Below are 27,950 nucleotides of genomic sequence, written 5' to 3' on the forward strand. Positions count from 1 at the left end.
ATAAAAATATCATAGCAAAGCATAGTAATATCCAAGATTAGATGAGGAACAACTGTATAAGATAATATCAATATGAATAATTTTCCCGTGTTTCTTTGTACCCATTCGGGGCACATAGAATATTTTGAATCATAGTGCCAGTTATCCTGAGAGCTATGGGGTTCATCACGCCCACGACGCTCCCAATTAGTGACAAACCCCAAATAATGGTAATTGCCGATGCCAACCTTTTTCACAAACATATCATTCTGATCATCAGAACAGGCGTCTTCGTTTTTCTTAAGGTTACGCATATACATGCCTTTTAGCTTCATTTTACTTATTTTATTTCTCCATCTTCAAGAAAATAAGGCTTTGATAAGCCCCTCCCCATTAAAAACTTGAACCCCTCCCACCTTAGGGGGAAACTATCAAGGCATAAGAGGGCGCTGCGCGCACACAGCGTAGGGGCTGTCCAAAACATGACTGGTTTTCCACTGCCTTTCGGGTCCACATTCCTTTCAATCCTTTGTGTATAACCATACCACAGATTACCGTGGAAATTTAATTGCTTCAGACTGAGGTCATAGGCAGGGCCGGCCGGCCAAGCCTTGAGTGAGGAATGCTGTAGAACATGCCAGTCTATCGCCGGCCGCCGCGTGTCCCATTTCCTTGGCTAATATGATGAGAACTCTCGCTGTTTCAACCTCATCAGTGCTCAGGGCAGGCCATCGATGTTTTTGCTGAAGTTGTAATTTTGAACTACTCAGCTTGATTAACGTTATTTTTAACACCGAGTTTGTAACCAATTGGCAAGGTAAGGTAGCACAGGGCCACAGCTTTGTTGACATCTGCGATCAGTGCGAATAGATCCGCATAGTTAAGTGATCAGTGGTCAAGGCATGGACATGTTAGAGCAGTAGTCCTTGCCGTCTGTAGCTGTCTGGGCAAGAACGATCGAGTAATCTGCACGATCGGGCAGGGCTACATCAACGGTGAATGGGAAATCTTGGAATATAGGCCTACTCGCATGTAGGTTATCCACTGATGGCAGAATATCGACAAATTATGCAGCATTGAGATAGGAAAAATCGAGCATGTCGAGTAGCGCAGCTGACTGTCAGTGTCAAGAAGTCATGCAAACCTGACCACTCGCACCGTACCCGTACATGTACTGGTACTGGTCCTGCTGACAGGACTGATGAGTGATTCGCTAACGTTAGTCCAAACTTTTAAAAAGGAACATCCTCATCCTGCAGTTACCCCACGAACATATTTGGCTATTCGTTGTGCTCCTAATTCGCAGACCTTTGATATCACATAGTCGAATATGCAGATCATTAGGCTGGGCTACCGGTAGGCCTAGTTCTTTCAGAGCCATTAAACTTGTGGACAGAGTTCTACATACAGACAACACTAATTTTCCCTTAATATGTTACAACAGTCATTAGAAAGTGATAACACGTCCTAAAAAGTGAAATTTAACTAGGAAAATTCCCAAACATTTACTTAGAAAACTCTGAGGTATTTTCAGAGAAGTCTCATAGGTTTGTGCACAGGGGCATCAAGCATTGTCCGTAATAAGTTATGGAACTCTTTCAAAACTTTCTCAGGCTACATAGTACACGTACTACCGGTAGGGGTACCCCTGGGGTGAATCCAAATAATACGCAAGGCATGGAAGCCACTGCTTGAGAATGATCTAGAGTTCACTGAGTCATTGTGTCATTTATTTTTCTTCTTTTTTTTCACAAATTCAAAGAGTTTTGAAGAATGAAAAGTTTAATTGTACATATGTGTTAGATGTTATTAGCTGGTTCGGCAGTTCAGCCGAACCAGGTATTGAAATCGTTCTGTTTTTTTTTTTCTTTCCTTTTTTTTTTTTAGCTGGTTCGGCAGTTCAGCCGAACCGGGTATTGAAATTGTTTTTTTTTTTTTTTTTTTTCCTTTTTTTTTTTTTTTTTTTTTTTTTTTTTTTCTTCTTCTTCAGCCAAGTTTTTCTACCCCTACACTTTGGCACCTAGGAAAATCAGAAGAATTTCAAACTTGGAGGATAATTGTGTGATCATCCAAGGACGGTCCTAGAAGAAATTCACAGTGATAACTTAAGTAGTTTATTTATTATTGATTTTTGAAGAATTAATTTTCCCCCATAGACTTTGTACACAGATTGCACACAGTTTTCGGACTGTCGTATATCAGGCTATGAGGGCGCTATTGCAGAATTACGGTCACACCTGCCTGGGCTTTCAATTTTCAAGAAACTGTCCCATATTGAACCATGTATGGCGTTGTTGCACAACATAGGGTTTGTACACACATTGTCCCGCAAAATGCGTGAGCAGTCCTCAACTTCGACCCAGAATTACTACCAGAACGAAGAAGAAATCAGACTAAATTTTCCCTTCCGTTCGATCGCAAATATACCCAAGTGTCCAAATATTAAATAATATTTCATAAGTTTTTCCCAGTTTAGACAAAAATCACGTGACATGAAATTAAAGGAGCAGTTTTCCTACACACGTGTTTCTAGCCCATTGACTTTGTACACGTTTTTGAGCGACAATTTTGGTAACTTTGCAGTCTTTCATCGTTCCCAAAGTGATAGCCAACGAAGACCCCGATGCAAGATTTATTGCAAAGGGATGACGTCATGATGACATCATCACCTTATTTTATATTTATTTTTGAATATTTCATTTTTCCCCATAGGTTTTGTACACGTTTTTCGACTTGACACAAGTGAACAAGTAGTCTTTAACTTCGGCGCAAGATTACTATAAGAACAAAGGCAAAATCGGGTACTTTACGCTCTGTTATTTTATTTGAAATATGCCTAAGAGTCCGAATATGAAGTAATATTTCATAAAAATTGTCCAGTTTAAGCGGAAATCACGTGACACGAACTTAAAGAAGCAGTGTTTCTGCAAACAAGTTTATAGCCCATTGACTTTGTACACGTTTTTGAGCGACAATTTTGGTAACTTTGCAGTCTTTGATCGTTCCCAAAGTGATAGCCAACGAAGATGCCGATGCAAGATTTATTTCAAAGGGATGACATCATGATGACATCATCCCCTTATTTTATATTTATTTTTGAATATTTAATTTTTCCCCATAGGTTTTGTACACGTTTTTCTACTTAACACAAGTGAACAAGTAGTCTTTAACTTCGGCGCAAGATTACTATCAGAACAAAGGAGAAATCGGGTACTTTACGCTCTGTTATTTTATTTGAAATATGCCTGAGAGTCCGAATATGAAGTAATATTTCATAAAAACTGTTCAGTTTAGGCGCAAATCACGTGACACGAACTTAAAGAAGCAGTGTTTCTGCAAACAAGTTTATAGCCCATTGACTTTGTACACGCTTTTGAGCGACAATTTCGGTAACTTTGCAGTCTTTGATCGTTCCCAAAGTGATAGCCAACGAAGACCCTGATGCAAGATTTATTGCAAAGGGATGACGTCATGATGACATCATCCCCTTATTTTATATTCATTTTTGAATATTTCATTTTTCCCCATAGGTTTTGTACACGTTTTTCTACTTAACACAAGTGAACAAGTAGTCTTTAACTTCGGCGCAAGATTACTATCAGAACAAAGGAGAAATCGGGTACTTTACGCTCTGTTATTTTATTTGAAATATGCCTAAGAGTCCGAATATGAAGTAATATTTCATAAAAATTGTTCAGGTTAAGCGCAAATCACGTGACACGAACTTAAAGGAGCAGTGTTTCTGCAAACAAGTTTATAGCCCATTGACTTTGTACACGTTTTTCAGCGACAATTTCGGTAACTTTGCAGTCTCTGATCGTTCCCAAAGTAATAGCCAACAAAGACCCTGATGCACGACTTATTTCAAAGGGATGACGTCACGATGACCTGAATATTTGCTCATACGTTTTGTACACGTTTTTCTACTTAATAAAAGTGAACAAGTAGTCTTTAACTTTGGCGCAAGATTACTATAAGAACAAAGGAGAAATCGGGTACTTTACGCTGTGTTGTTTTATTTGTAATATGCCTAAGGGTCCGAATATGAAGTAATATTTCATAAAATTGTTCAGTTTAAGCGCAAATCACGTGACACGAACTTAAAAGAGCAGTGTTTCTCCAAATGGGGTTTTTTGCCCGTTAACTTTGTACACCTTTCCAAGGCACAATTTTGAACCCTTTCGAATGTTTGCTCGTTTTCAAAGTGACAGCCAACAAAAATCTTGATACAGAAATTATTGTATATAAATGACGTCATGATGACGTCGTCATGTGATTTACTCTTGTTTTTTCAATATTTATTTCAGCCCCTTGACTTTGTACACGTTTTCAACCCAGCATTTGGGTTAGTTTGAGAGCTTTGATCAACAATACTTATCTTGTTGGTAAAACAGTCCCGAACCAGCTCTGTGTTTGTTTACAAACACGTTTCTCTAGTTTTTTTTTTTTTTTTTTCTTCTTCTTCAGCCAAGTTTTTCTACCCCTACACTTTGGCACCTAGGAAAATCAGAAGAATTTCAAACTTGGAGGATAATTGTGTGATCATCCAAGGACGGTCCTAGAAGAAATTCACAGTGATAACTTAAGTAGTTTATTTATTATTGATTTTTGAAGAATTAATTTTCCCCCATAGACTTTGTACACAGATTGCACACAGTTTTCGGACTGTCGTATATCAGGCTATGAGGGCGCTATTGCAGAATTACGGTCACACCTGCCTGGGCTTTCAATTTTCAAGAAACTGTCCCATATTGAACCATGTATGGCGTTGTTGCACAACATAGGGTTTGTACACACATTGTCCCGCAAAATGCGTGAGCAGTCCTCAACTTCGACCCAGAATTACTACCAGAACGAAGAAGAAATCAGACTAAATTTTCCCTTCCGTTCGATCGCAAATATACCCAAGTGTCCAAATATTAAATAATATTTCATAAGTTTTTCCCAGTTTAGACAAAAATCACGTGACATGAAATTAAAGGAGCAGTTTTCCTACACACGTGTTTCTAGCCCATTGACTTTGTACACGTTTTTGAGCGACAATTTTGGTAACTTTGCAGTCTTTCATCGTTCCCAAAGTGATAGCCAACGAAGACCCCGATGCAAGATTTATTGCAAAGGGATGACGTCATGATGACATCATCACCTTATTTTATATTTATTTTTGAATATTTCATTTTTCCCCATAGGTTTTGTACACGTTTTTCGACTTGACACAAGTGAACAAGTAGTCTTTAACTTCGGCGCAAGATTACTATAAGAACAAAGGCAAAATCGGGTACTTTACGCTCTGTTATTTTATTTGAAATATGCCTAAGAGTCCGAATATGAAGTAATATTTCATAAAAATTGTCCAGTTTAAGCGGAAATCACGTGACACGAACTTAAAGAAGCAGTGTTTCTGCAAACAAGTTTATAGCCCATTGACTTTGTACACGTTTTTGAGCGACAATTTTGGTAACTTTGCAGTCTTTGATCGTTCCCAAAGTGATAGCCAACGAAGATGCCGATGCAAGATTTATTTCAAAGGGATGACATCATGATGACATCATCCCCTTATTTTATATTTATTTTTGAATATTTAATTTTTCCCCATAGGTTTTGTACACGTTTTTCTACTTAACACAAGTGAACAAGTAGTCTTTAACTTCGGCGCAAGATTACTATCAGAACAAAGGAGAAATCGGGTACTTTACGCTCTGTTATTTTATTTGAAATATGCCTGAGAGTCCGAATATGAAGTAATATTTCATAAAAACTGTTCAGTTTAGGCGCAAATCACGTGACACGAACTTAAAGAAGCAGTGTTTCTGCAAACAAGTTTATAGCCCATTGACTTTGTACACGCTTTTGAGCGACAATTTCGGTAACTTTGCAGTCTTTGATCGTTCCCAAAGTGATAGCCAACGAAGACCCTGATGCAAGATTTATTGCAAAGGGATGACGTCATGATGACATCATCCCCTTATTTTATATTCATTTTTGAATATTTCATTTTTCCCCATAGGTTTTGTACACGTTTTTCTACTTAACACAAGTGAACAAGTAGTCTTTAACTTCGGCGCAAGATTACTATCAGAACAAAGGAGAAATCGGGTACTTTACGCTCTGTTATTTTATTTGAAATATGCCTAAGAGTCCGAATATGAAGTAATATTTCATAAAAATTGTTCAGGTTAAGCGCAAATCACGTGACACGAACTTAAAGGAGCAGTGTTTCTGCAAACAAGTTTATAGCCCATTGACTTTGTACACGTTTTTCAGCGACAATTTCGGTAACTTTGCAGTCTCTGATCGTTCCCAAAGTAATAGCCAACAAAGACCCTGATGCACGACTTATTTCAAAGGGATGACGTCACGATGACCTGAATATTTGCTCATACGTTTTGTACACGTTTTTCTACTTAATAAAAGTGAACAAGTAGTCTTTAACTTTGGCGCAAGATTACTATAAGAACAAAGGAGAAATCGGGTACTTTACGCTGTGTTGTTTTATTTGTAATATGCCTAAGGGTCCGAATATGAAGTAATATTTCATAAAATTGTTCAGTTTAAGCGCAAATCACGTGACACGAACTTAAAAGAGCAGTGTTTCTCCAAATGGGGTTTTTTGCCCGTTAACTTTGTACACCTTTCCAAGGCACAATTTTGAACCCTTTCGAATGTTTGCTCGTTTTCAAAGTGACAGCCAACAAAAATCTTGATACAGAAATTATTGTATATAAATGACGTCATGATGACGTCGTCATGTGATTTACTCTTGTTTTTTCAATATTTATTTCAGCCCCTTGACTTTGTACACGTTTTCAACCCAGCATTTGGGTTAGTTTGAGAGCTTTGATCAACAATACTTATCTTGTTGGTAAAACAGTCCCGAACCAGCTCTGTGTTTGTTTACAAACACGTTTCTCTAGTTTACATACATGATGTGATACTCACATGGAGGCAGCATTGTGGACTTAGTAGTGTTTGAAATTACATGTGAATCGAACAATGCAGTGAGTGTACATGTACATGAACATGTACATTGTATCGTGACTAACATTACCTGTTCATGTACCTGTACGGCTCTACTTCTGATGGCCCATAACAAAACAGGAAACAAAAATCAAAACAGAAACACACAAAAGAAAAACGTTTTTTTTCCCAGTGTTTCTCAAAACTTTGGCATATTTTATTACTTGTGTTATTTTGAGAAGTTTTATCGGCAATAAATTAATATGATAACCAAGATTCCTTGCGTCATGATAAAACACCATGTACGCGTATTATGCCCCTGTACCAGTAGCTACCCTCTGCTCTTCATACATTACAGCCAATTTTGTGCCTACCACGGGCTGTTAATGCTGTGGCTGGACATTAAAAGGAAAAGAACAGTTTACCAAGATTAAAAATATCTAATGCTAATGCAGCTATCAAATTAAAGAAATATAAATTATAAAAACAACCAGTTTATAATACTGAATGCAACTATGACTCTGAAAACAACTTGGCAAGTGACACATGTACAGTACTTGTGTACATGTGCATACATTTTGAGTTTAAATATTACACCAGCCAAGGGTAATATTTCTGCAAACTTTGGCTGCCCATGTACATGTACATGTAGTGGGCAATATAAGAGAGGTAAGTACATTTGTCACCTATAAAATAGGACAATAAAGGGTGATATCAGTAGCCATATTGTTTGCCATATCCAGGGCTCGATTTACCCGGTGCATGCATGTACCAGTGCATGTACATGTAGATTTTTGCTATGTGCACATAGCTTTTTTATTGAGCATGCACAACGTGCATATAACATTTTAACCATCAAAATACTTATTTCCTGCATATTTACCAATAAGCGAGAATAAGAATAACGTTTGTTGAATTCTGGACCAGATAGTGTACGAACGTGTTATGTCTTTCTCCCATTCCTCGCAGCAGATTCATAATACACCTACACACCTAACCTTTTCTTTTGGCTTATAATCCTTAACTTGCTATATACAGGAATATGCGTTAGGCCTACCGATATTCGCAAAATTATGGTGCATGTAGGTTTTTCCTGGTGCATGTAGGTTTTTCCTGGTGCATGTACATGTAGGTTTTTTGGTCTACATGCACCAGTGCATGCCACTTTTTTTTGTAAATTGAGCCCTGGCCATACCCTGTGAATGTCCTTGCCTGCCTTTGCTGTGAGGCAAACTTTCCCAGGTCGCCTACTTAGCTCAGAGCAACAATGCCAATTTTTTGTGCCGCTTTTTATTCCCCCTCAAAATTATGGCATTAGAGTTGTTACGGTGGACTTACTCCTTTTATATTTGTCCTGCACAGGGAAATGTTTGTGTCTGTGTCCTGTATTTGGCCGAGTGGCATGTATAGGACACAGATGCACCACCTTACTCCGTGTTCCACTTGCGCTCGTGTAATAACTAGTATTTAAGTATGTTAATTGCTGTGTAAACCATACTTTAAATGAAACATAAATTGTGCAATATGAACATGTACTAAAAAGGGAATAAATATGAGCTTTGCCAGTCTTAAGTGTGCATTTGAGACCTGCTATGGAGAATGGACGTGACTAATGGCTGAGCTGCAGGCGAGGGCATTGTCAGTGTTCATTCTCCTGATCTGGTCTTGAACGTTAGTTTAAGACTGCCGGAGCACACACATGTATTTATTCCCATTCATAAACATTATGTCAGTCAAAGAGTCAAGAGAAGTCAATATATGATAAACTTGCGGGGACTTTTTCAAGAATTTTACTTTCATTCTCCCAAACACCCCCGTCCATTTTGTGGTATATTCCTTGTGCAAGTACCATAGTTCAGAAGAATGTGCTTATATGGACCTCATGTCGGCATGGTGAGTTCTACATGTACGTGTTGCGGTGCCCACAGACTCTTGACCAATAGGAATGGATTAATTTGTCTTGTATCCAGGTGCCAGCGTGTTTTTACACAGTGGGCATTATTATCAAATATTAGTACTCAACCACGTCGGGTGTTGTTGAATAGGGAAACTGAGATACATGTATTTATGAATGCAAGGTAATGGATAGTCTGTCATATGGCTGCACTTTGTGTGATGTAATATTTTGCATCTAGAATGTAATCACACTGAATATGTGTGTATCCATTTGATGGATCCGGAAGGGGGGAGGCAATTGAGACCATGTCCCCAAAGAGGTAGACATTTTTTGTTGTAATATAATGAGAGAGGGGGTGAGTTTGGGGGACAGTTACGGGTACTTGTGATATCGCAAAGCATGTAAAACTCCCCAAAGGTAACCCCATCGCCAGATACAGCTGGTGACAGCTCCGAAGAAGGGTCCAAAACCAATTTGTTGGGGTGCCAAATGTGTTTTTTGTGGGGCCAAAAATGTATTCGTGAAAACTTTATGGCCTTTCCGAGGGGGAGGCTACATTTTGGGTCTTTTCACATGTATTTAGAAGGAAGAGAAATGAATTGTAATTAAAAAAATAACCTTTCTCTATATTTACAAAAAAAGGGGCTGGGGGAGGGCTTGGACCTCTTGGCTCCTGGATCTGCCCTTGGACAGTTCTAGGGCAACAGTTGCATCACTACCATTGCTGTGGCAAAATGGCTAATGCTGTATTTACAAACTTTGCCTATAATCCTAAGCAGTCAGCAGTCCTGACAAAAGTTGTATTTAGCACTGCATGAAAAAGTCTGTGGCTCCAGAAATGTGCAACAGAGCATAAACACTGGGTATTATTTAAAATTTGCCTGCTGGAACCCTGGGAGTGGCTGTGGCTAAGTTGAAGCTTCAAGTGAACACAAAGTTGGAACATGGCCAGAGGCTGAGAATGTGTCAGTACAGTCCTAGTAGGCCTACAGTGTACATGTAGTTGAATGACATAGAAACCTCTTACATGTACATGTACATGTAAATGGATCCATGTTCTTCCATTGGTTACTTCAGAAATTTCTTCCACTAGTTCTGAGTGTGCAGTTCCAAAAAATCTTTTTTTTTGAAAACCATAAATCATTTGTGCAGGGGAATAAAAGACTGAAATTGAGATGCACCACCCGAAAGTGAGTCACTGACGTGGTGACATGTAGCTGTTTGTCTGTAGTCACTACACTTCAGCCACGTGGCACTCGCATCACTCAATTTGATTTTGAAATGCAGTCTGTCACCTCTTTCCCTTTAACCATGCGTGCAACCAGTTTTGCCAGGCTTCCTAGATCCAGGTCTTGAGAAGAAGGAAATTGTGCTCTGAATGGGGAACAGAGAGGGGAACAAAATAAGGATAAATCTGTCACTGTTTTTTGAAATTTAAAAGGAATTGATTTGACATCTTCAGTGCATTGCAGCATACATATATATACTTTTACAACCCTGGATGTGGCCCCTAAGAACAAACATAGGCTCAACTTAAGACTTCCCTATTTAGCTACAGTACCGTACACTCTGCAGGTACTTTATTGTCATTATTATGTTTGAACTTGCATTGAACCTTTGTTACATGTACCCTAAAAAATGTATTCATGCTTGGTTAAAAAAGGATGTGATAGCTACAGCAAATGTACTTTTAGTGCATGTTCTTTCTTCTAAAAAATCTTGTAAACTGTCAAAAACACCACTATGCAAGTTTCTCTATAACCCTGTACATGTACGTGACATACCGTTTCATTCATACTTTTGTACATATGCAAATACATGTACATTGTACATGTACAGGACATTCCTGTATGCGTCAGGGGTATTCCACATGAACCAGTTCATTGTGTACAGGTGTATCTGCACATGGCTTTCAATGCATGTTAATCATCCTGCTCTTCCTACAGTGTATGTGTGGCTTCCAGCATTGATTTTTGTCTACTAACAGAATAGACTACCAAGGCTATAAATCAAATGTACATGTAGTGTTTTGTTGTGCAAGACCTTGAGCAGGGTGAACATTTTGCTTGATCCATCAGCTGGAAAGCAAGGGCAGGGTCACCCCTTTGATCAGTGAGACCGTGAAAGCAGCCTCCAGTGGTGGTACATGTACCCGTGTGTATTACCTTGTACATGTACCAGTACCGTGTATGGTATTATGCAAATGAGCATTAGGGTTGCCAGTGTTAATTAATAGTGTGTATTATTTAGTTCATAGTTATTTTTTTAATCTCAAAGGAAATTACATCTCTGCATACAAGCCTCATTAAAAAACATACAAAAATTAGGATTCTAAAACATACATATACTGAATTATAATTAAAATACAGAATTAATACATTACAAATCATTAAAAATCATCAATGCCACATCTTATCAAAATTCGTCTATTCTTGATCTAGTGGCGATCATTTTGACATCACGCTGCCTAAGTACATGTATACTTCACTTTGATTAGGACCAGTCAATGAGCGGCTCTGGTAGGCTGATTATGTAATGATGTATACATCATACATCTGGAGTTCATTCATTAAAGCCATTTCTGCACTACCGGTCACCCTGTGAATCTTCTTACGGCATATTGCCATCCTCTGTGCTTTTGTCATGGCAGAAACTGAAACATGCATGTAGCACAAGTTCTTCTTCATGTTCCCCAGTTCTTTGGTCTTGTTTGTTTTTAAGGCTCACTTCTCTGGTCTCTCTTTTGTACTGTGGTCAACTGGCACGTAATACATGTACATGTACATGTATAGGCCTACATGTACAGGACTGTACATGAAATGTACAGTGCTTGGCTATACCGGTTCATGTACATGTATGTTTTTGTTTTCTGCGGTATTCCGTTGGGTTACTTTTATATAGAACAGTATATATTGTATTGCTATCAGTTTATGGTGATTTAAATTTCCATTTCATTTTCCCACATTTTGGCATTCATTTGTTGTGAATTTTCCCGAAGGTTATATACCACACTTAAGGTACATGTACTGGTACACTGTATTGTGTCATGCAAATATACATCTACATGTACATCTACATTTAGAACTGACATTGATTTTTTACCTTGGCAAGGTCTACTGCCAGTAATGCCCATGGGGCACTCCTTGAATTCACTTTTTGCCAAGCTTTCACATAATTTCAATGCAGTTCCAGCAGTGTATTATACCTAAGTTAAGTTGACCCAGGCTGCTCAGGTCAGGGGTACTTTAGAATGCCTGGGACAAAATCTCTGCAGACACATATGTACATGTACATGGATCCGCGCATGCAGGGTCATGTACTTTTCCTACGGTACTGGTACCTCCATGCATGTGCTAGTACAATGCGCTGGTCTACTGGTAGAAATACATGTAGCCTCTATTAACAAAACTACTTGCAGCAGCAGAAAATCTTCGTACCAGAATTAGTTTGAATGCATTTTGTATGTACAATGTACATGTACCTCCATCAGTTGAGATTATCCCCTATACAGGAAATGCACATGTACATGGCATATACTTTGTGTGTGCTGCCATATCAATTTATTCACTCCTTTTACAAATGTGAGGGGTTTGATTATGATCAAAAGGCATTTGTCTTCAGAATTGTGAATGTCTTTTGTAGAATAACTATCTGGTATACATGTACATGCATAACTTACGGTACATGTATGTATACATGTACACCCATTGTCACAAGTGTAATCATGTACACGTACATTGTTTCCGGACATGTACGACCATGATACAAATTTGTAAATGTACTCTTACACCATGTAAATGTGTCCCACTGCCTTCATAAAAAATCTAAGTAATATTGACGGCAGAACATGTTTGCAGATTTCTAAAAATCAGTTCTATTTTTTCAACTCATTATAGCTGTAGGTCTGCAGTGCAAGTAAATTGTAGCTGATCCCACCATCAGTCCATCCAAGCAGCTGGTTGGTGTAAGCTTAGTCTCCGACTCCAGCCGCACATACCAAATTCTGGCGACATGCCGGCAGCCCAGAAGTTCATCCCCAGCGAGGGCATGAGCGGAGTGGTCAACCTGAAGCGGTCCAGCAAGGGACGCAAAGGGGAGGGGAAGTGGAAAAAGAAGTACGCTGTGCTGAAGCAGGACACGCTGCACCTGTATGAGGGGCATGTAAGTTAATTGTCTAGATGGGGCCGTTCTTTACATGTACATGTATGTAAATATACGGTATACATACATGTATACATATTTAAATGTGTAGAATTGGCTGTCTTATTAGCTAAACTTGCCACAGCCAATCAGATTTCAGATTGAAGTCAAGCTTGGAGGAGGCGGAAGCAATCCCCTTTAAACTTTTGCTCGGTTTGTAATTGTTTTATGTTTTTTTCTTTTTTGCCATGGGCTAATGGTTTTTCCATTGATATTTCTTGCGCAAGAAATTAACACCTGGTTTAAAAGCGTTTAGACCATTTTCATGGAATGTCATATGCAAGTGGCAGGTGCTGTAAAAGGTTTGCTATCTAAGGTCAACGTTGTAAGTTATTGGCAACATAGTTTACATGTACAAAACACTTTACTTGATACGCAGATCCTACATGTCGCTTCACGATGGGAATTTGGTGGAATTGTACTTGAACAAAATTGCTAGAGTTGTTTGCAGTCCCCATCGTACAGCAGAAATGCATGCAAAATGTTGACGGTATACATGTACATGTACATATGTGCATGTATGTACACACAAACCAGTAAACCATGTACGTGTACCACACGTACCAATTGCGTAAAGAGCTACTGTTCAAGATATGCCTTTAATTTAAGCGTCTCAAAGCAACCAATATCTTCGTGCATTAAAGGACGAATTCAACTTGCAATCAGCCAGTGTTGAGAGTATTTTACAGGGGTCCAGTCATTTGTTCCCTCATTGGCTATAAATAGTAAAGAATTTATAAACAGTTGGGGACAAGCTGGACAGCTGTGGAGCAGTTATCAGTGGGCATCTCATCTTCAGCTACCGAACAGCTGCCAAGATAACTTTTTGGGCAGCTGTTCTTTCTGGGGCTGCCTGCTACTGTTTCATGTTTCTAGAATAAATATCCTTGAGTCAAGGGGATTGTGTATGTCAGCGAAGTTTGGAGGTCTTGGTGTGAAAAGAACATTTTAGGAGTATAGTAGAAGTTTGGAGATACATGTATTTGATCACTGCCATCTGTTAACAAGTCTCTGTATTCCCTTCCTTGTCCTGCACATTGTCCAATGTGATAGTGTCAATTTGATTTAAAAATTGGCATAATAAATGTGTGACTCAGAAGGATGACCTCTGAGGCCTGCCCTGTGCAATTTCACCGAGCCCACTCACCAAATCGTAGCCTCGCCTCTCCAATGAACTTTTAACAGTAACCATCCATGTACATGTATATACGTATTGAATGATTTGTCATGCACGGACAGGTATATGTACCAAATTACCAGAAACTTTTATAAGGTCCTCAGTTCTTCTGCAGTATGCATACTTGGACATGTACATTTGTGGAGGTTTCGATCATCAGCACTAATAGTTAAAATTTTATTCACACTCACTTATTCACAGAACTTTCAAAAAATTGTACAGCTACAAATTCCAAAGCTGACCCTTAAAAGGTCAGCCCAATCTTTCGTATTGTTCATTCTGAATATTTGCCTTCACTCTCTGAATGTACATACTTTATGTGACTATGTGTAGTGTTATTTGCATGGAAGGATGTGTAGAGGAGGTCATTCAATTCAGTTCAGTCTAACCACAAGAAAGTGACACCTCTGGTCCGTAACAGTGCCACACTCGTACAATACCAGTATTTAAGTGCGTTGTACAATGTTAGCATGGGAAACATACATACATGTACATGTACATGTAGTTATACATGGGCATGTGTTTGGTGTGTATTTACTGTACAATAGATATAAAAAAAGTATGCTAAAAAGAAGGTCTGGAATGTGATTTTAAAATGGGCTACCGGTAGGTTCTTTTATCCTTTTGTACCTGGTACTGTAGGCATCGAGTATACCGGTATGTATGTTTGTTGCATATTTACACTTCAAGAGGGCATCATCTGCACCACCGGTAGACATTGTCTCCTTGTTGCTTTAGTTGAATTTTCACCCAATGTACACATGTACATGTAGGTTTTACAGTACTGTGCATTTACATACTTGGATATGTAATATACATGTACCGGTAAGCTTCATGGCACTGTGCACATCGCATTCTGGCACGAGAGATACGAACAAAAGTGATTCTGTGTTGTATTTAGACTGAAATTCAGTGACCACTGGTTAACGTACAAATTACAAAACCAAATCTATCTTCTCTGGGGAGAAGATAGGGAACTGACAAAACAATGCCACAAGTTATTGCCCGATAAAGCATATTATATTATGTACATGTATTGGTTGCCAATACATCGGTAAGAATGTAAAAATGAAATTTAAGTGTCACATGAAATTAGAGAAGAAAAAAAGTTGAATAATGTGAAATTTCAGAGGCAAATGAAATTAGAGAGGAAATTTCTGAACCTTCATTCATGTGCCCGTAGCCAGTCAGCCGGGCCCCAAGTTTGACAATTAAATTTAAATGTCGTGAACATCATTAACTTTTACTGCAACAGGAAATCGAGAAGACATTTTCATTTCAGTCATATGCAGTGTCAATCAGTGTTGAATCATCAGCAAGGGATGCATGCATTTATACTTTACAGATGACTTTGTGTACACTGTACATGTACATGTACCCAGTATACAGGAACATGTACATGTACATGTATACTCGTGCACACAACCTTGTTGAGTCTTTGTTGCTTCTTCATCACATGCTCTGAAGAAAACTCTGGAAAACTAGAATAGGTTCCAAATGTGACAGGCACATTCCATCCCTGGCTGCAATTGGGCATGAGGAGTTATGTCCTAACTCCTGAAGCTGAGAGAGGCATGTGCCCGTTATTGAAGTGCCAAGAGAATTGAGATACCAGGATGATTAATGGGTAGTGCATCTGGGATGTAGCTAGACTTGACCTAGTCCAACAAGAGCTTGCTGATTGTTGTGGAGTATTTGCGCAATATACTGCAAGTCGGTGAACTTGTCACATGTCACGACACACAGATACAGTGAGGTACAACAACTGTGCACCATTTGTTCTCATTTAAAAGCAAATACTAGTACACATCTGTACTTTTCATCAACATGCTGTTCGGAAAGACAAAACAATTTAGGAAATGTCATGGCGGTTTTACATTTTAAAGCTGCATACATGCCTTGCTTAAACATGTGGAACTCATAAGGCCTGGAGATGTGTATGCTGCAACTGGGCTCTGTTGGTGTGATTTTATAAGGAACAGGGGCTGGAAAAGAAGGAGGTTCCACTATGATCACCAAATTTGGGAGAGGGAATTACCAGAGTCAGAAGAGACCCAGAACATGTACATGTAGTGTAAGTTTAAAGAGCAACTGAAAGGAAAACATGTTTTCTCTGATTTTATCTGTTCAAATAAATAATGGAAGCATCCAAATCGAATGTAGTGTTGTTTGTCTTCAGAGCTGAACTATAACAAGCTAAAAAGGGTTTTTGCTGTTCATGCCAAGATACAATTCTGAACATGCTGAATGTAGATTGCGCCATTCGGACAAGACAGAGAAAACGAGGGGAACCCTTGCCCTGTGTTTATAGTGGATAAACCCTTGTACATGGCAAACAGTGCATGTAGCCATTCTTTGTAGCCATTGTTTGGTGTGTCCTGGTTTGTCAGTGTGTGGCACAGGGTGTAATGCCTGACTTTTGATCTGAATGTGTACAGTGGCCCATAAACTACATGTGCTCTGTAATTAAGCCTGAGGGCATTGAGGGTTGGGGAGGAGAAAGGGGGTGGAGAAGATTGGGGAGTAGTCCTGTGTGTGGCCCTGGCAACCCTGAATCATTGGAAGAATAGTGCGCAGGTTCTTGAGAACAGCACGATGGGTTGGAGTATGAATGTTGATCATGTAAACTTTTCATCTGAATGCACACAAAATACACACGTACTGGTACTTGTACTTCACTGTTAAAATTAGTTGTGTACAAAAACTGCAGAACTGTCTGGATTTAGCTTGCCTAAAGTTTCCTTTCTTTGGGTAATTAATTGTTGGCTAAGTACACAGCATTATGCAAACAAGCAACCCTTCCTCAAAAGCGTTCCCACTGAGTAAATTCTGATTTCACAATTTGAACAAAAACAAACCTGTGCACATTTCCCGGATGAAGTCACAGCAATAGTGCCCTCAGTTGTGCAGGAAAGCACAGACAATTCTGAATGTTTAAAACTGTACTTTCCAGTGCCATTGTATCTTAAAAGGGACGTCAAATCATTTTCATAAAGCTTAGAATACCAGAGTGTCATAAATACAGTGCACATTGCTGCCGACTTGCTCTCAGATGTTTGGTGCTACACCGCGTTAAGTTTGCTGAGCTGCTGATCTAGCAGCTTCAGGAATTAAACCTTGTATTGTGTGATTGTGTGACAAGGTGAATGGGGTTGCAGAATGGAATTTCTGCCTCAATATGTGTCATTTATTACATTTGAACTTTAACATCTGAGGTAGTTGTTATTGTGCAGGATCTGTAGTGATGTGTGACTATGCACAGACAAGAGTGAAACTATTAAGCTGAATTTCTTTTTTTTTCTTCTGTTTTTGGCAATTTCTCCCATTTGGATCCAGGACGAGAATGGAAGAGGAGAAGACGAAAGCTACACGATCTATCTCAGCAAGTACAAAGAGTGCACCCACATTGTAGACAAGAGGGGACGAAAGAAGCCCGGCCTTACCATCATACCGATTGACCCTACATATGAACAGGTACAGATACCATATATGTTTATTGTTACTTGTTTGTATACGTAGCTGTGAAGTCAAGGTACAAGACAACTTGACAGTGTCTCATCTATCACCAGTCTTGAGGACAGGTGTAAGTTTGGACAGGCAGTTGTTGCTTGGAAAAGTTCACAAACCATCATTCTTTTTAAACATTGACCTTCATTGAAACATTAGTGACTAAATCTTTGTGTTTACTTCTAAAATCAGGGATTTCTAAATGTTTCTGAGTAGCAGGCAGATGGATGAAAGTAGGTGGCAGTGAGTCCCAGCCCCTAATTGTGTGGGGTCTATATGTACATGTACATGTACATGTACATGTAGGTTTATTTTTCATGACTGGAAAAAAAGTAGCTGGTGCAAAAGTTCAAGTAGCCAGTCAAATACTTGCCAGTGGGTGGCTCATTTTGAAACCCCTGGGCATAATGGAAATGGGGGTCAGATAGCACCAAGGGCTTACAGTTTGGAAAGTGTCATTGGGAGTGGCCTGGTGGTTTTTAACCTTTGCTAGGAAAGGACATGCAGATACTGGACACTTCCCTCAAATATTGTCACCAAGGGCCATGTTTTCATTTCTATAACAAAGTTTAACAGAGTACAGCCACAATCCCAACTGCACACAAACATGTATCGGCCCACCGGTGTGTGCATGTACATGCAAGTTGTATTGTGAGTTGTTTCAATTGATATGTGCTCCGCTCTATCTGCCCTGAGCAGAAGCACACCCTCATTGGTTGAAACGAGCTATATTGGTCGGGAGGGTCCATTTTGTTGGCAGTGATGTGACCGTAAGGCATGCATTTCCTAGTTGTTCATGGACTGGTGAAGTTCAGTTCCGACTAAAAGAGCCCCCATTGCTGAGAACATTGTGCCCTCTCGTGGTCCAGCTCGAGGCTCATTCTGTGAGTGCAGTCAAGCAAGCCTTAACCCATGTTATTACAGTTTGATTTGCATCACGTACATGTACAGTACATGTACATGTAATTCAGTAACTTTTGATGTACAGTACATGTACATGTAATTCAGTAACTTTTGATGTACAGTACATGTAGATGTAGATCACAGACATGTCTTCTCTTGGTCCACACACATGTACAGTACATGTACCTGTCATTTATAAGAAAATTCCAAATATGATGTACATTCACCTCATAACATCATGGAGGTCATCAACTTAAAACTATGGTTTGATCCGGAACTTGTAGATGGTCAATTCCAGCTTAAACGGGCATGATATTCAGACAGTTAGTTTGTAATTCAAATCATTGAACAGTAGAATTGGCAGTCTCCAAACAATTTGTACTGAGTTTATCAGACACATTTAACTATCAGTGATATACTGTACACATCAAATTTTACACAATTTTATTGAACGGTTGTAGAGAAAATGCTTTCCTTGTGAGCATAATGAACATGACTGAAGTGAACCTTTTCATGGAATTTCCCAGATGATCCAGTGTTACATGTAGGGGCATGTATTGCACGCTTCCCAAACAACGGTATCAGTGGAGAATAGAAAGTTGAATTGGCTTGTAGTCATGGTATTATTTACATAGGTGCACTTCGATGCACTGTTTTTCTATTGTCTAGTGGATGCTGTCGTGTGAAGACACCAGCCAACAGGAGACATGGATCAGTCACATCAATAGTGCAATCTCAGGCAACCTCATCACCATCAACTTCAATGTGAGTGTGGGTATACAAATGGCCAGTTGATCCACAGTAAACTGTGCCAGATTGTCAGTGAGTAGATTGCTTGAGGAGACTGATGCATCTTTATTACAAGCAAAGTTCTGTCATAATTGTTGTTGAAGGAGATCTGAAGTGACTTGAGTCCTGTACGTACATATACGTTGGTTGCCTTTGAAAAGGTGGCCTTGGAACAGGAAGATTTGTAGTTCAAGAAGTCTGTAAAGTAATCCCAGCTTCCCAGAGTTCCAATAAAATCTGAAATTTGAGGTTTTTGTAGTGATTCTGTGGGTTCAAGACTACGCCTTCGATCTAATATTCAGCTTGATGTACCAATAATTTGGTTCAATTTGCCCTGCTGCATCCTCCAAAACACTCCAGAATGTACAGGTTCATGCACCTCTGAGAGGAGAGAATCCAGAACCTAATTTTTTGGGGGGGAGGGAGAAATTTGGAATTTTTTTCATGTACATGTAACCTTTATAACCTTTCTGTGGGATGAAGCTACATTTACAATTTGGGTTTTGTTACTTACTATTTGAAGAAAGAAAAATGAATGACAGAAATCCCCTGTCATTATTTTTCAACCAAAAAAAAAAAAATTCAGGGCAGGGGAGCTTCTTGGGGATGGAGCTAGCCCCATTGCCTCCCTCCCCCATCTACCCTTGTGAGAGAGCAAAAAAGAGGAAATAGTTTTTGTGCTGCAGAGAGTTGACATTTGTAGTAGTCAGGGAAGGTCCAACTGGGGCTGGAAAGATTTATTGCACTTTTTCTGCCTGACAGTTGGACGAAGTGATGGTGCAGTCCCCAGCCTTACAACATCTCAATAAAACCAGACCCAAGTGCAAAGGTCGCCGAGCTCCCAGCAAACGACCCAGAACCGTAAGTATCCCTCAGCAGAAACGCCTTGGCTGTGGGGTCCGATTAGATGGTGTCAGAGTACCACATGATGGCATGGTTACTTAAAGATAGGCCACTATTTCATGTACGTGTTTTCAGTGAATCAGTGAGAGGGCTGTATTTGCTAGAAATGATTTGAACATTTGCACCATCGCCCTGTCCACACCCTGCATGACTGAAGGAATCATTGCACTTCTGCCTGCATCCTAACTTGCCCAATAACGTGTGATATCGTGACGTTGCATGTGCACTTACCTTATCCGAAGGCAAACATGAACAAGTGACACATCAAAAAGATTTTGTATGTCATTTCTTTGAAGAAGAAAAATGCTCTACCTTATCCAGTTTCATATTTTACTGAAACACTTTATTTTGGCAGTGAGTGCCCTCTCTCCTTCATTCAGAACTGGGAAAAGACGTCACACCATTAAAGGCTTTTCTGTTTATTCCATTGTCAAGGGGATCCAGTGAGTGAAATTAGGCTGGACAAAACATACATGTACGAGCATGGTCAGTTTCATTCAGCCGTGACCAGTTTCTGACAGGACAAAGTCATATGAGAACACATTTTTATAGGTTTAAGCACAACAGCTAGAACAAAAACACCAACAAGACTTTGCATTAGGGACTTCTGACTCTATATTTCCTTGTGACATATTGCCCATCCACTTCATCTTTACTTGGAAAAGTACCAAAATTGGTCAGAAAATGGCAGAAGTCTGACTGTAATTTCACACTCTGGAAAAGTTTATACGCTGTGCTGAATAGGACTCTTATTTTGTTTGCCAGAATGATTTTGCTATCTGCGTCATTAAACAATTTTAGTGTGAAAATGTGTTTTGCCAAAAAAAAAAAAAAGAAAAATTGCACAATATATTTTGTTGCTGTATGAATGAAAGAGCTTACCGTGCATCTTGAATTACTGCTTAATATTTAGAAAATGGTACTCAGTTCTCCCCATTTCACCTGATAACTGTAGATGGCAGAAATTTAGTTTTCATTTAGTTTCCACCACTTACTTTCCTTTATTTCCATCTCTCCCAACGTTGCTCATCCCAGTCTATGTCGGAAGGTAATGGAGACTTATTTCCAACGAATGATATCGAGGTACAGTAAAAGGAAACACCTTCAAATTTATTAACGTTGAACAGGAGCATTTACTTTTCACATCATTCATGTCTTACCCTTGGTTTTAGCTTTTAGTATCCAGGAACACTGTGCTTCATACGTCTGCTTCTGTTGTCAAAATGTGTTTATTGCTGCTGGTACAAGCATGGAGGGTTTTCACCTGAAGCCATATTGGAGGTCATATCCACATCTGTAAAGTGTTCAGGAATGAGCCTTGCACTGTTAAAGATGTTTTACCCTTCACCACCATACATGTATACGCTTATGTATTGAAACACTGTTTATTCAGTGGTGTCTGGAGGCCTGTTGAAAACAATCACAAGCTCACTGAGATGGGATTGGAACCCATGGCCTCCTGCTTACTAGTGCAGATGTCCTACCACATGATCACTGCCAAGTGGGATGGCTAGTTCGATTCAGATGAGCAGCAGGTACCAAGGCAAAAAGTTTTACAAGATGTAAATGTTATTTTCACTTTTTTGGGGTAGGGGGAGGGATCTACATGTTTAATGGCCATGGTGAAAACTCTCCTTTCTGGCATTATTTCTTTTAGTCATCCCACCTTTCATTATTTTTGGTCAGTTTTACAATTAATTCTGATTGCTAACTTTCAGAAGCCCTGTCAACAGCAGTTGTAATCTCCCTCTAAAGAGTTTCCTGTAAAGAATTCCAGACAGGAGATACGTTTGAATTGTATCCATGTACATACATGCAGTACATGTGGTTCCTAGGACATTTCCAGTCATGTACATGTACCGATGTACACTGTACATTAATCCAGTGACGATATCATATGCGTTGGCATCTCATGCCTTGAGTCACTGGCAATGGGCAATGAGGTTTTTGTACATGTACAAGTAATATGATGAGGAAGCATACCATGTCCGCGCAGGTGTGGGCATTTTAGAATCGGTCTATTTTCTGTTAGCAGTTTCATGTGTGCCAGAAGGTTGAGAGACTTTGAAGGCATTTTGTTTGTAAGTTGTCATCTTGTGAATTGAGCGCTGACAGTCAAAAATTGCGTGACTGAGAATCCTTTGTTGGGAAAATGCATATAAAATCCTGTGGAGCCTTTCGCTAAAAGTATGAACAGTTTGGGGATACTTGGAGGTCCACCATTGTTCCAGTACATGTCGGTACATGTATGTATACGTATTTACACACTTAAGCTTATAATGTTCTTTACAAATGGCTGAAAGTCTTGGCAGTGGCTTCATAATATATGTTTGCTTACGGAAGCCAGCTGCCCCAGCCACACTCCAGTGGCAGGTATTAGTGGCTGCTGCAGCCAAAGGCGTGGAACAGAAATCTACATTTTCTCCCCATTTTGGACATTTCCTATCACAAAGTACATGCACGAAAGCATGTCTTTGTGTAAAAGTTTGACCAGTTAATGACTCTAAATTGATACATTCAGCTTTTTAAAGTTATTTTGAAAGCATGCAATACCAGGTCACCGAAAGGGCACTCAACATTGCCCTTTAGGAAAGTAAAGGATTTGGCACATGTTGTATCCCTTACGTTATTGAAGATAAATATTAATTTCAGTGCTTTTAAGTTCACTTGTGGGCATCGGGAATGAGAATACCCAGGAGAGGTTTTGCAGTACTAGTCTCTATACTGTAATTCGACCACTAGAATGAGCAGCCATTACTGCGGTGGCACAACGCTTGTGGGCAGGGGGTACGCGCGCGTTACATGCCTCTTCGACCAATAGGGTGTCGTGATTTGTCAAATGCATGTGTGCGTCCAACTGAAAAATGTGCGTGTGAGTGCAGTGCCACCGCAGTTGTGGTGTCTAATTGGATTAGTCTATAGTGATCACATAATTAACGAAAGCATAACGTCAAAGGAAATTTAGGTTTTCCTCCTGAGCACTGTATGTGCTATCTGCCGCGGGGTGAATTTTGAGGAATTCCTCTGCATGTATGTTGTTTCTTGGACTTCGAGTTTCCTTTTATCCCATACAAATCCGGTATCGTTACTTACTGACCTAGAATTTCCTTCACCATTATCATTACTAATTTTGTTCAGCTACAAATTCATGTTCATTCGGTATGGATCAGATGCCTACCAGCCCCTTTTACCTGCACATGTCTGTTATTGTGTTGGCATAGTTTCAAATACTAATCCTGCAAAGATGACATATTGATAACTGCAAAGGAACGTTATTTTTTGGAGTGTATAAATTGCACTCCTTCAGTAGTGCTAGAGCTGATGAACTTTGATTTTTCAACAGAATATTTTAATTTGGATGACCTGTTCATATTACCACACCATAGCAAAGACATCACTGCTTGCACTCAGGGTTTGTTTCATCGAGAATATTGCCCTGTCCCTATGATTTCAGTTCAGTTCAGTTTACATTTCACTGACATTACATACAGCAATCTAACAATTCGTGTACATTTACACCCACTCATTCTCGGAACTGGAGCAAGTTTGAAATTTTCTGTATCAACAGAAAAATGGGGGAAAGTGCAACAGACAATTTTTAAAAATCCAACGATTTTTCTGAACACTTTCCTGTATTTCCACAGTTGATTGTGCTTCATTTACGCCATTCTGTGGCCATACAAATCTATATACATGGAAGTGTCTGGTTACTGAACAGTTGGAAGATGATGTGTTGTAAGAATAGGTTTTACGTGTACAAGGAAGTAATTAAACGTTTGATTGCTAAGATACATGGATGGCTCACAGATCCCATTCACAGCATTGGAAAGATTGCACAACCCATTCTTTTCTTACCTCTTTTTTGTGTTAATTTCAGTTTCTGCTTTGCTTTATTTTGCCAGTTGCTTTTGCCAGATTTATATTATGGTGGCTGTTGACTTTAAAGGATCCAGGAAATGAGTTTTTCTTAGAATCACTTTTGGTGTATCGCTGTACTCTTCTTCCATGTATGAAGACTGTTTGAAATCTTTTTGAGTTATGGAACTGAACGGTGCACTTTTTCAAACGTTAAAAATTGACCAAGCATTTCTTGACAAGTGAGGGCGCTTTCGCTTTGATGTAAATCCAGGAAGACACAGTTTAGGTTGCATGTTTTCATGTTCAAATTGTGAACCCCAAACTTGCTATATGGGAACATTTCTGTGAAAAGGAATTTTGCTGGATTATTGCCATATACTTACACTGCAATAAATGGCCAAAGAAAATGAAATCTGCCATAACAGTGATTAAAAAATCTAAAAAATTTCTGTGTACAAGTCAGTGCAACATTGAGATTTAATGCCTTGGATGACATCATAGTTCTGCTCATGGATATGCAAATAACAGCATGAAAACCAAAAAAGCATCAAAATATGGGTTAAATTGTAAAACAAAAATTTAAAACCAGATCAATTGAAACCCAAAGATGCAATTTTAAGGGTTTTTAGTAACATTTATAAAAAATGTTTCTTTTTCCTGGTTCCTTTAACCCTAACAGTCCTCAATCCTCCAACATGTGAAGGATTGAGGAGTGTTAGGGTTAATCTTTCATTTTGCACAGGTTTGGTGTTGTTAACAGTGCACATACATGTACCGGTAGGTCAGCTTATGATTAACATTTGTCATCCGCATTGCTAATGGGTTGTTGATGGGTTTATTGATTTGTGTCCTTCAGACTGGAATTACCACCGTTGATGCAGTCAACCCTGCCAAGAAACGACGCTCTGACATGATGCCCACAACCACCACTTCACCGGTCAAAACTCCTGAGGAGTCCAAAACAAGTGCCGCCCGAGCCTTCTTCCGTGGACTCGGCCAAAAGGTTACCACTGCCTTGACCCGCCAAAAGTCCACAGGTGCCAAGACGCCGCAGTCCCCTGAGCCCCCTGAGGGAGTGTCAGCCCAGACCTCTATGGAGGTGGCCCCTGAGGACCGGATGTCCCTGAGCGCCCTGATGCGAACCTTACAGCGCATTGAGGAGACATCGGGTACCATCGTCAACAAAGCTGCCGCCCTGCGCATCCTGTTCCAAGGGGCTGCCGAGGACTCAGCCAGCCTTGGCCGCCCAGCGCTTGAAGTGGAAAAGGGCCTGCAAGGCATCGAGGGTGCCCTGGAGCACCTGAACCTGGCCGAGGAATTCCAAACCAAGATCAAGGAGGACGAGGCCAGGGAGAAGCTGACCAAAGAGGAGGTGGCACGGAAGAAACAGGAGGAGGAAGAAGCCCAGAGGGAGCAAGAAGAAGAGGAGAGGAGAAAGAGGGAGGCAGAGGAAGCTGAGCAGAGGAGGCGAGATGAAGAGGAGCAAGAGCTCCGAGATGAGGAGGACAGGAAGAGGGAAGAGGAGCGACTGAGGCGAGAGGCCGAGGAAAAGAGGGCTCAAGAGGAGGCCCTGAGACTCGCCGAGGAAGCAGGGGAGGAGGAAGAGAAGATGTGGGAGTCAGGAGATGAGAAGGCCCAGCCTGAAGATGAAGAGGGGCCAGCAGCTCCGGAGGACGGCACTCAAGAAGCACCGCAGAGCAGCCACACCCAAGATGATGCAGGACCCACCATCGCTACTGACAATACCGCCATGAAGGGCATTGACGCCCAACCAAACGCAACCGAAGAAAGCCTGCAAGAGACCCCAACCATCGATAAGGATGGCAAAGAAGACGAGGAAGAAGCTAAAATGGACACTTCAAACGATGCAACAGAGGAGGCAGGGGAAGAAACGGAAGAGGGGACAGACAAACAGGAACCAGCTGCTGAAGATGAAGAGGGAGAGCTGAGCATCCATCTGTAATAGCAGAGGCAGTCAGTGAATTTGGATTGTACAGTGATTGAAAACTAAACATAGATGGCTGTCAAAAGCCCTCTTCCAACGACGGCAGTCACAAGTGCTTCCATTGGAGGTTCCTGGAAAAGATTTGGAGACAGGTACACCAATAAATGTGACGTCTTCCCAGAATCACAAGTTTATTTCCAGCTTCAAAGAATTGAGAGAATAAGGTTTCCAGATTTTTGGAAACCCACTTTCTGTATGCTGAAGGCGCCCTTCCATATGCGTGTTAACACTTGCATCAAGCGTTGCGTATCCGTCAATCACTCCCGGGTCAATTTGACGGCTTAACGCAAAGCACACGTGTGTTATGCTCATGGAGTTGATTTTTGTGCCCGTGAAAGTGAAACGCATTGTGTACGCCACGCATCCAAAAAACGTACATTTGGAAAGGGGCCTTTATTCATTAAGTTTTATCGGTTGTTTTCTGCGTGGAATGTTCGTTCAACTGGCGAGATGGGAAGGACAAAGGAAAGTCACATGGTCATCATGTGTACAGTGAGGATATGCATGCACTTCTGTAATTATGTCTACTGTGTCTTGCATGTTAAACAAAAATGTGCCAACTGCAGTAGAGGCTGCAAAGTTTAACATATAAAGTATAGCCTTATTGGTCATTTTGATTCAAAGTATTTTTCACGTACTTGTATGCAGTTTCTTGGAATTTTTTTGGACATGGTCTGGGAGATTTTTCTGCTTGAAGTAGATATTGCTTGTGATAATTTTTTTCACTTTTTTGTACTTACTAGAAATAGTACCATCCTCTGTTGTTACATTATCAGTTATTGTACTTAAATGTTTAATTTAAATATGTGTATTTCAGTCATGATCATGTATTTTGCAATGGAATACTGTTCATGAAAACTAGCCAAATAATTTTTTGTTTCAAAGAAATATCTGAAATACTGTAATGTCCCAACATCTTTTTTTAAAGTAATTGGCCTATTCTTTCAATGATTTTCTACATAGAATGAATGTACTTGCATTCAGTGTTGGTCTTTTTTCCTTTCTTCTCTGTAACATTTTTTTGAAAGCATGCCACACTTTTGTCTGTAAATGAGAAAAGCCTTCCCAACCTAGCCGCAGTCTCTTCCTTTTATTTTCTATTATTTTATATCAACTCTTGTGTACCATTTTTGTATATCACAAGAATGCCCAACATGTATTTTTCATTCTGTGGAAGTATTTTCATAGTTTGGATGCTAAATGTGTTTTTACAATAGCATATATTTTATAATGTCACACAGAAATAGTAGCCGCACTTGATGGTATTTTGAATGATAACCAAAGCTTAAAATGAACACTATCATAGAGTAATCTCATTAGAGGAACTGGGCACAGACTGATTGCATAAAACAGCGAGCTGTCTTGTATTTTGATTAAGAGCCAAGTCTAGGTCTGTCTGGGTTGCATTTACATGTACGTATGCTGACAACAGACGTAGCCATAGCCATACATGTAGAAGATACAGCAACAACCGCCATAGCGATTGCAACTCTTTAATAATGTACTGAAGCCAATAATACTTAATTGTGAATAAAATTAAGACACAACATTTGTCATCTTGTGTGATAGAACTATGCGCATTTACATGTATGGCAGATGTAGACACTTGTAATGAATTTATTTTTTACCCTCAAATACCACTGTATTTTTAGGAGGAAAAGGCTGCTCAACATCTCTGTGGTTTTGTAAACAACGTTGAGTAATAAAAAGTGACGTTGTTCACAATGTGCTTTGATGGTATGCATACATGTCCGAAGATTATTTTGTGAAATCTT

At 39.8% G+C, this 27,950-nt stretch overlaps 1 protein-coding gene across 2 annotated transcripts; it reads left to right on the top strand.

Moving 5' to 3' along the window:
* Positions 1 to 545: 545 nt before the first annotated feature.
* On the top strand, positions 546 to 27,921 carry LOC110988436 (uncharacterized). Of its 2 annotated transcripts, XM_022251917.2 has the most exons (7): positions 546 to 796; positions 12,730 to 12,994; positions 17,547 to 17,684; positions 19,290 to 19,385; positions 20,172 to 20,270; positions 21,348 to 21,395; positions 25,027 to 27,921. In XM_022251917.2, exons 2-7 carry the CDS (start codon positions 12,845 to 12,847, stop codon positions 26,131 to 26,133), a joined length of 1,638 nt encoding a protein of 545 aa, XP_022107609.2. In that variant the 5' UTR covers positions 546 to 796; positions 12,730 to 12,844; the 3' UTR covers positions 26,134 to 27,921. The 2 variants fall into 2 exon arrangements, with proteins under 2 accessions (XP_022107609.2, XP_022107610.2); XM_022251918.2 differs by lacking the exon at positions 21,348 to 21,395.
* Positions 27,922 to 27,950: the final 29 nt, after the last annotated feature.

This window comes from Acanthaster planci, linkage group LG15 (genome assembly GCF_054643075.1).
Source record: "Acanthaster planci isolate LZ-2023a linkage group LG15, COTS_SCS, whole genome shotgun sequence".
NCBI lineage: Eukaryota > Metazoa > Echinodermata > Asteroidea > Valvatida > Acanthasteridae > Acanthaster > Acanthaster planci.

Bases quoted from the DNA above. Each gene is read 5' to 3' on its own strand.
- LOC110988436 (XM_022251917.2), top strand. From the start codon at position 12,845: ATGCCGGCAGCCCAGAAGTTCATCCCCAGCGAGGGCATGAGCGGAGTG. The intron at 12,995-17,546 runs GTAAGTTAATTG...ATTTGGATCCAG, and splicing joins TGCACCTGTATGAGGGGCAT to GACGAGAATGGAAGAGGAGA. The intron at 17,685-19,289 runs GTACAGATACCA...TCTATTGTCTAG, and splicing joins TTGACCCTACATATGAACAG to TGGATGCTGTCGTGTGAAGA.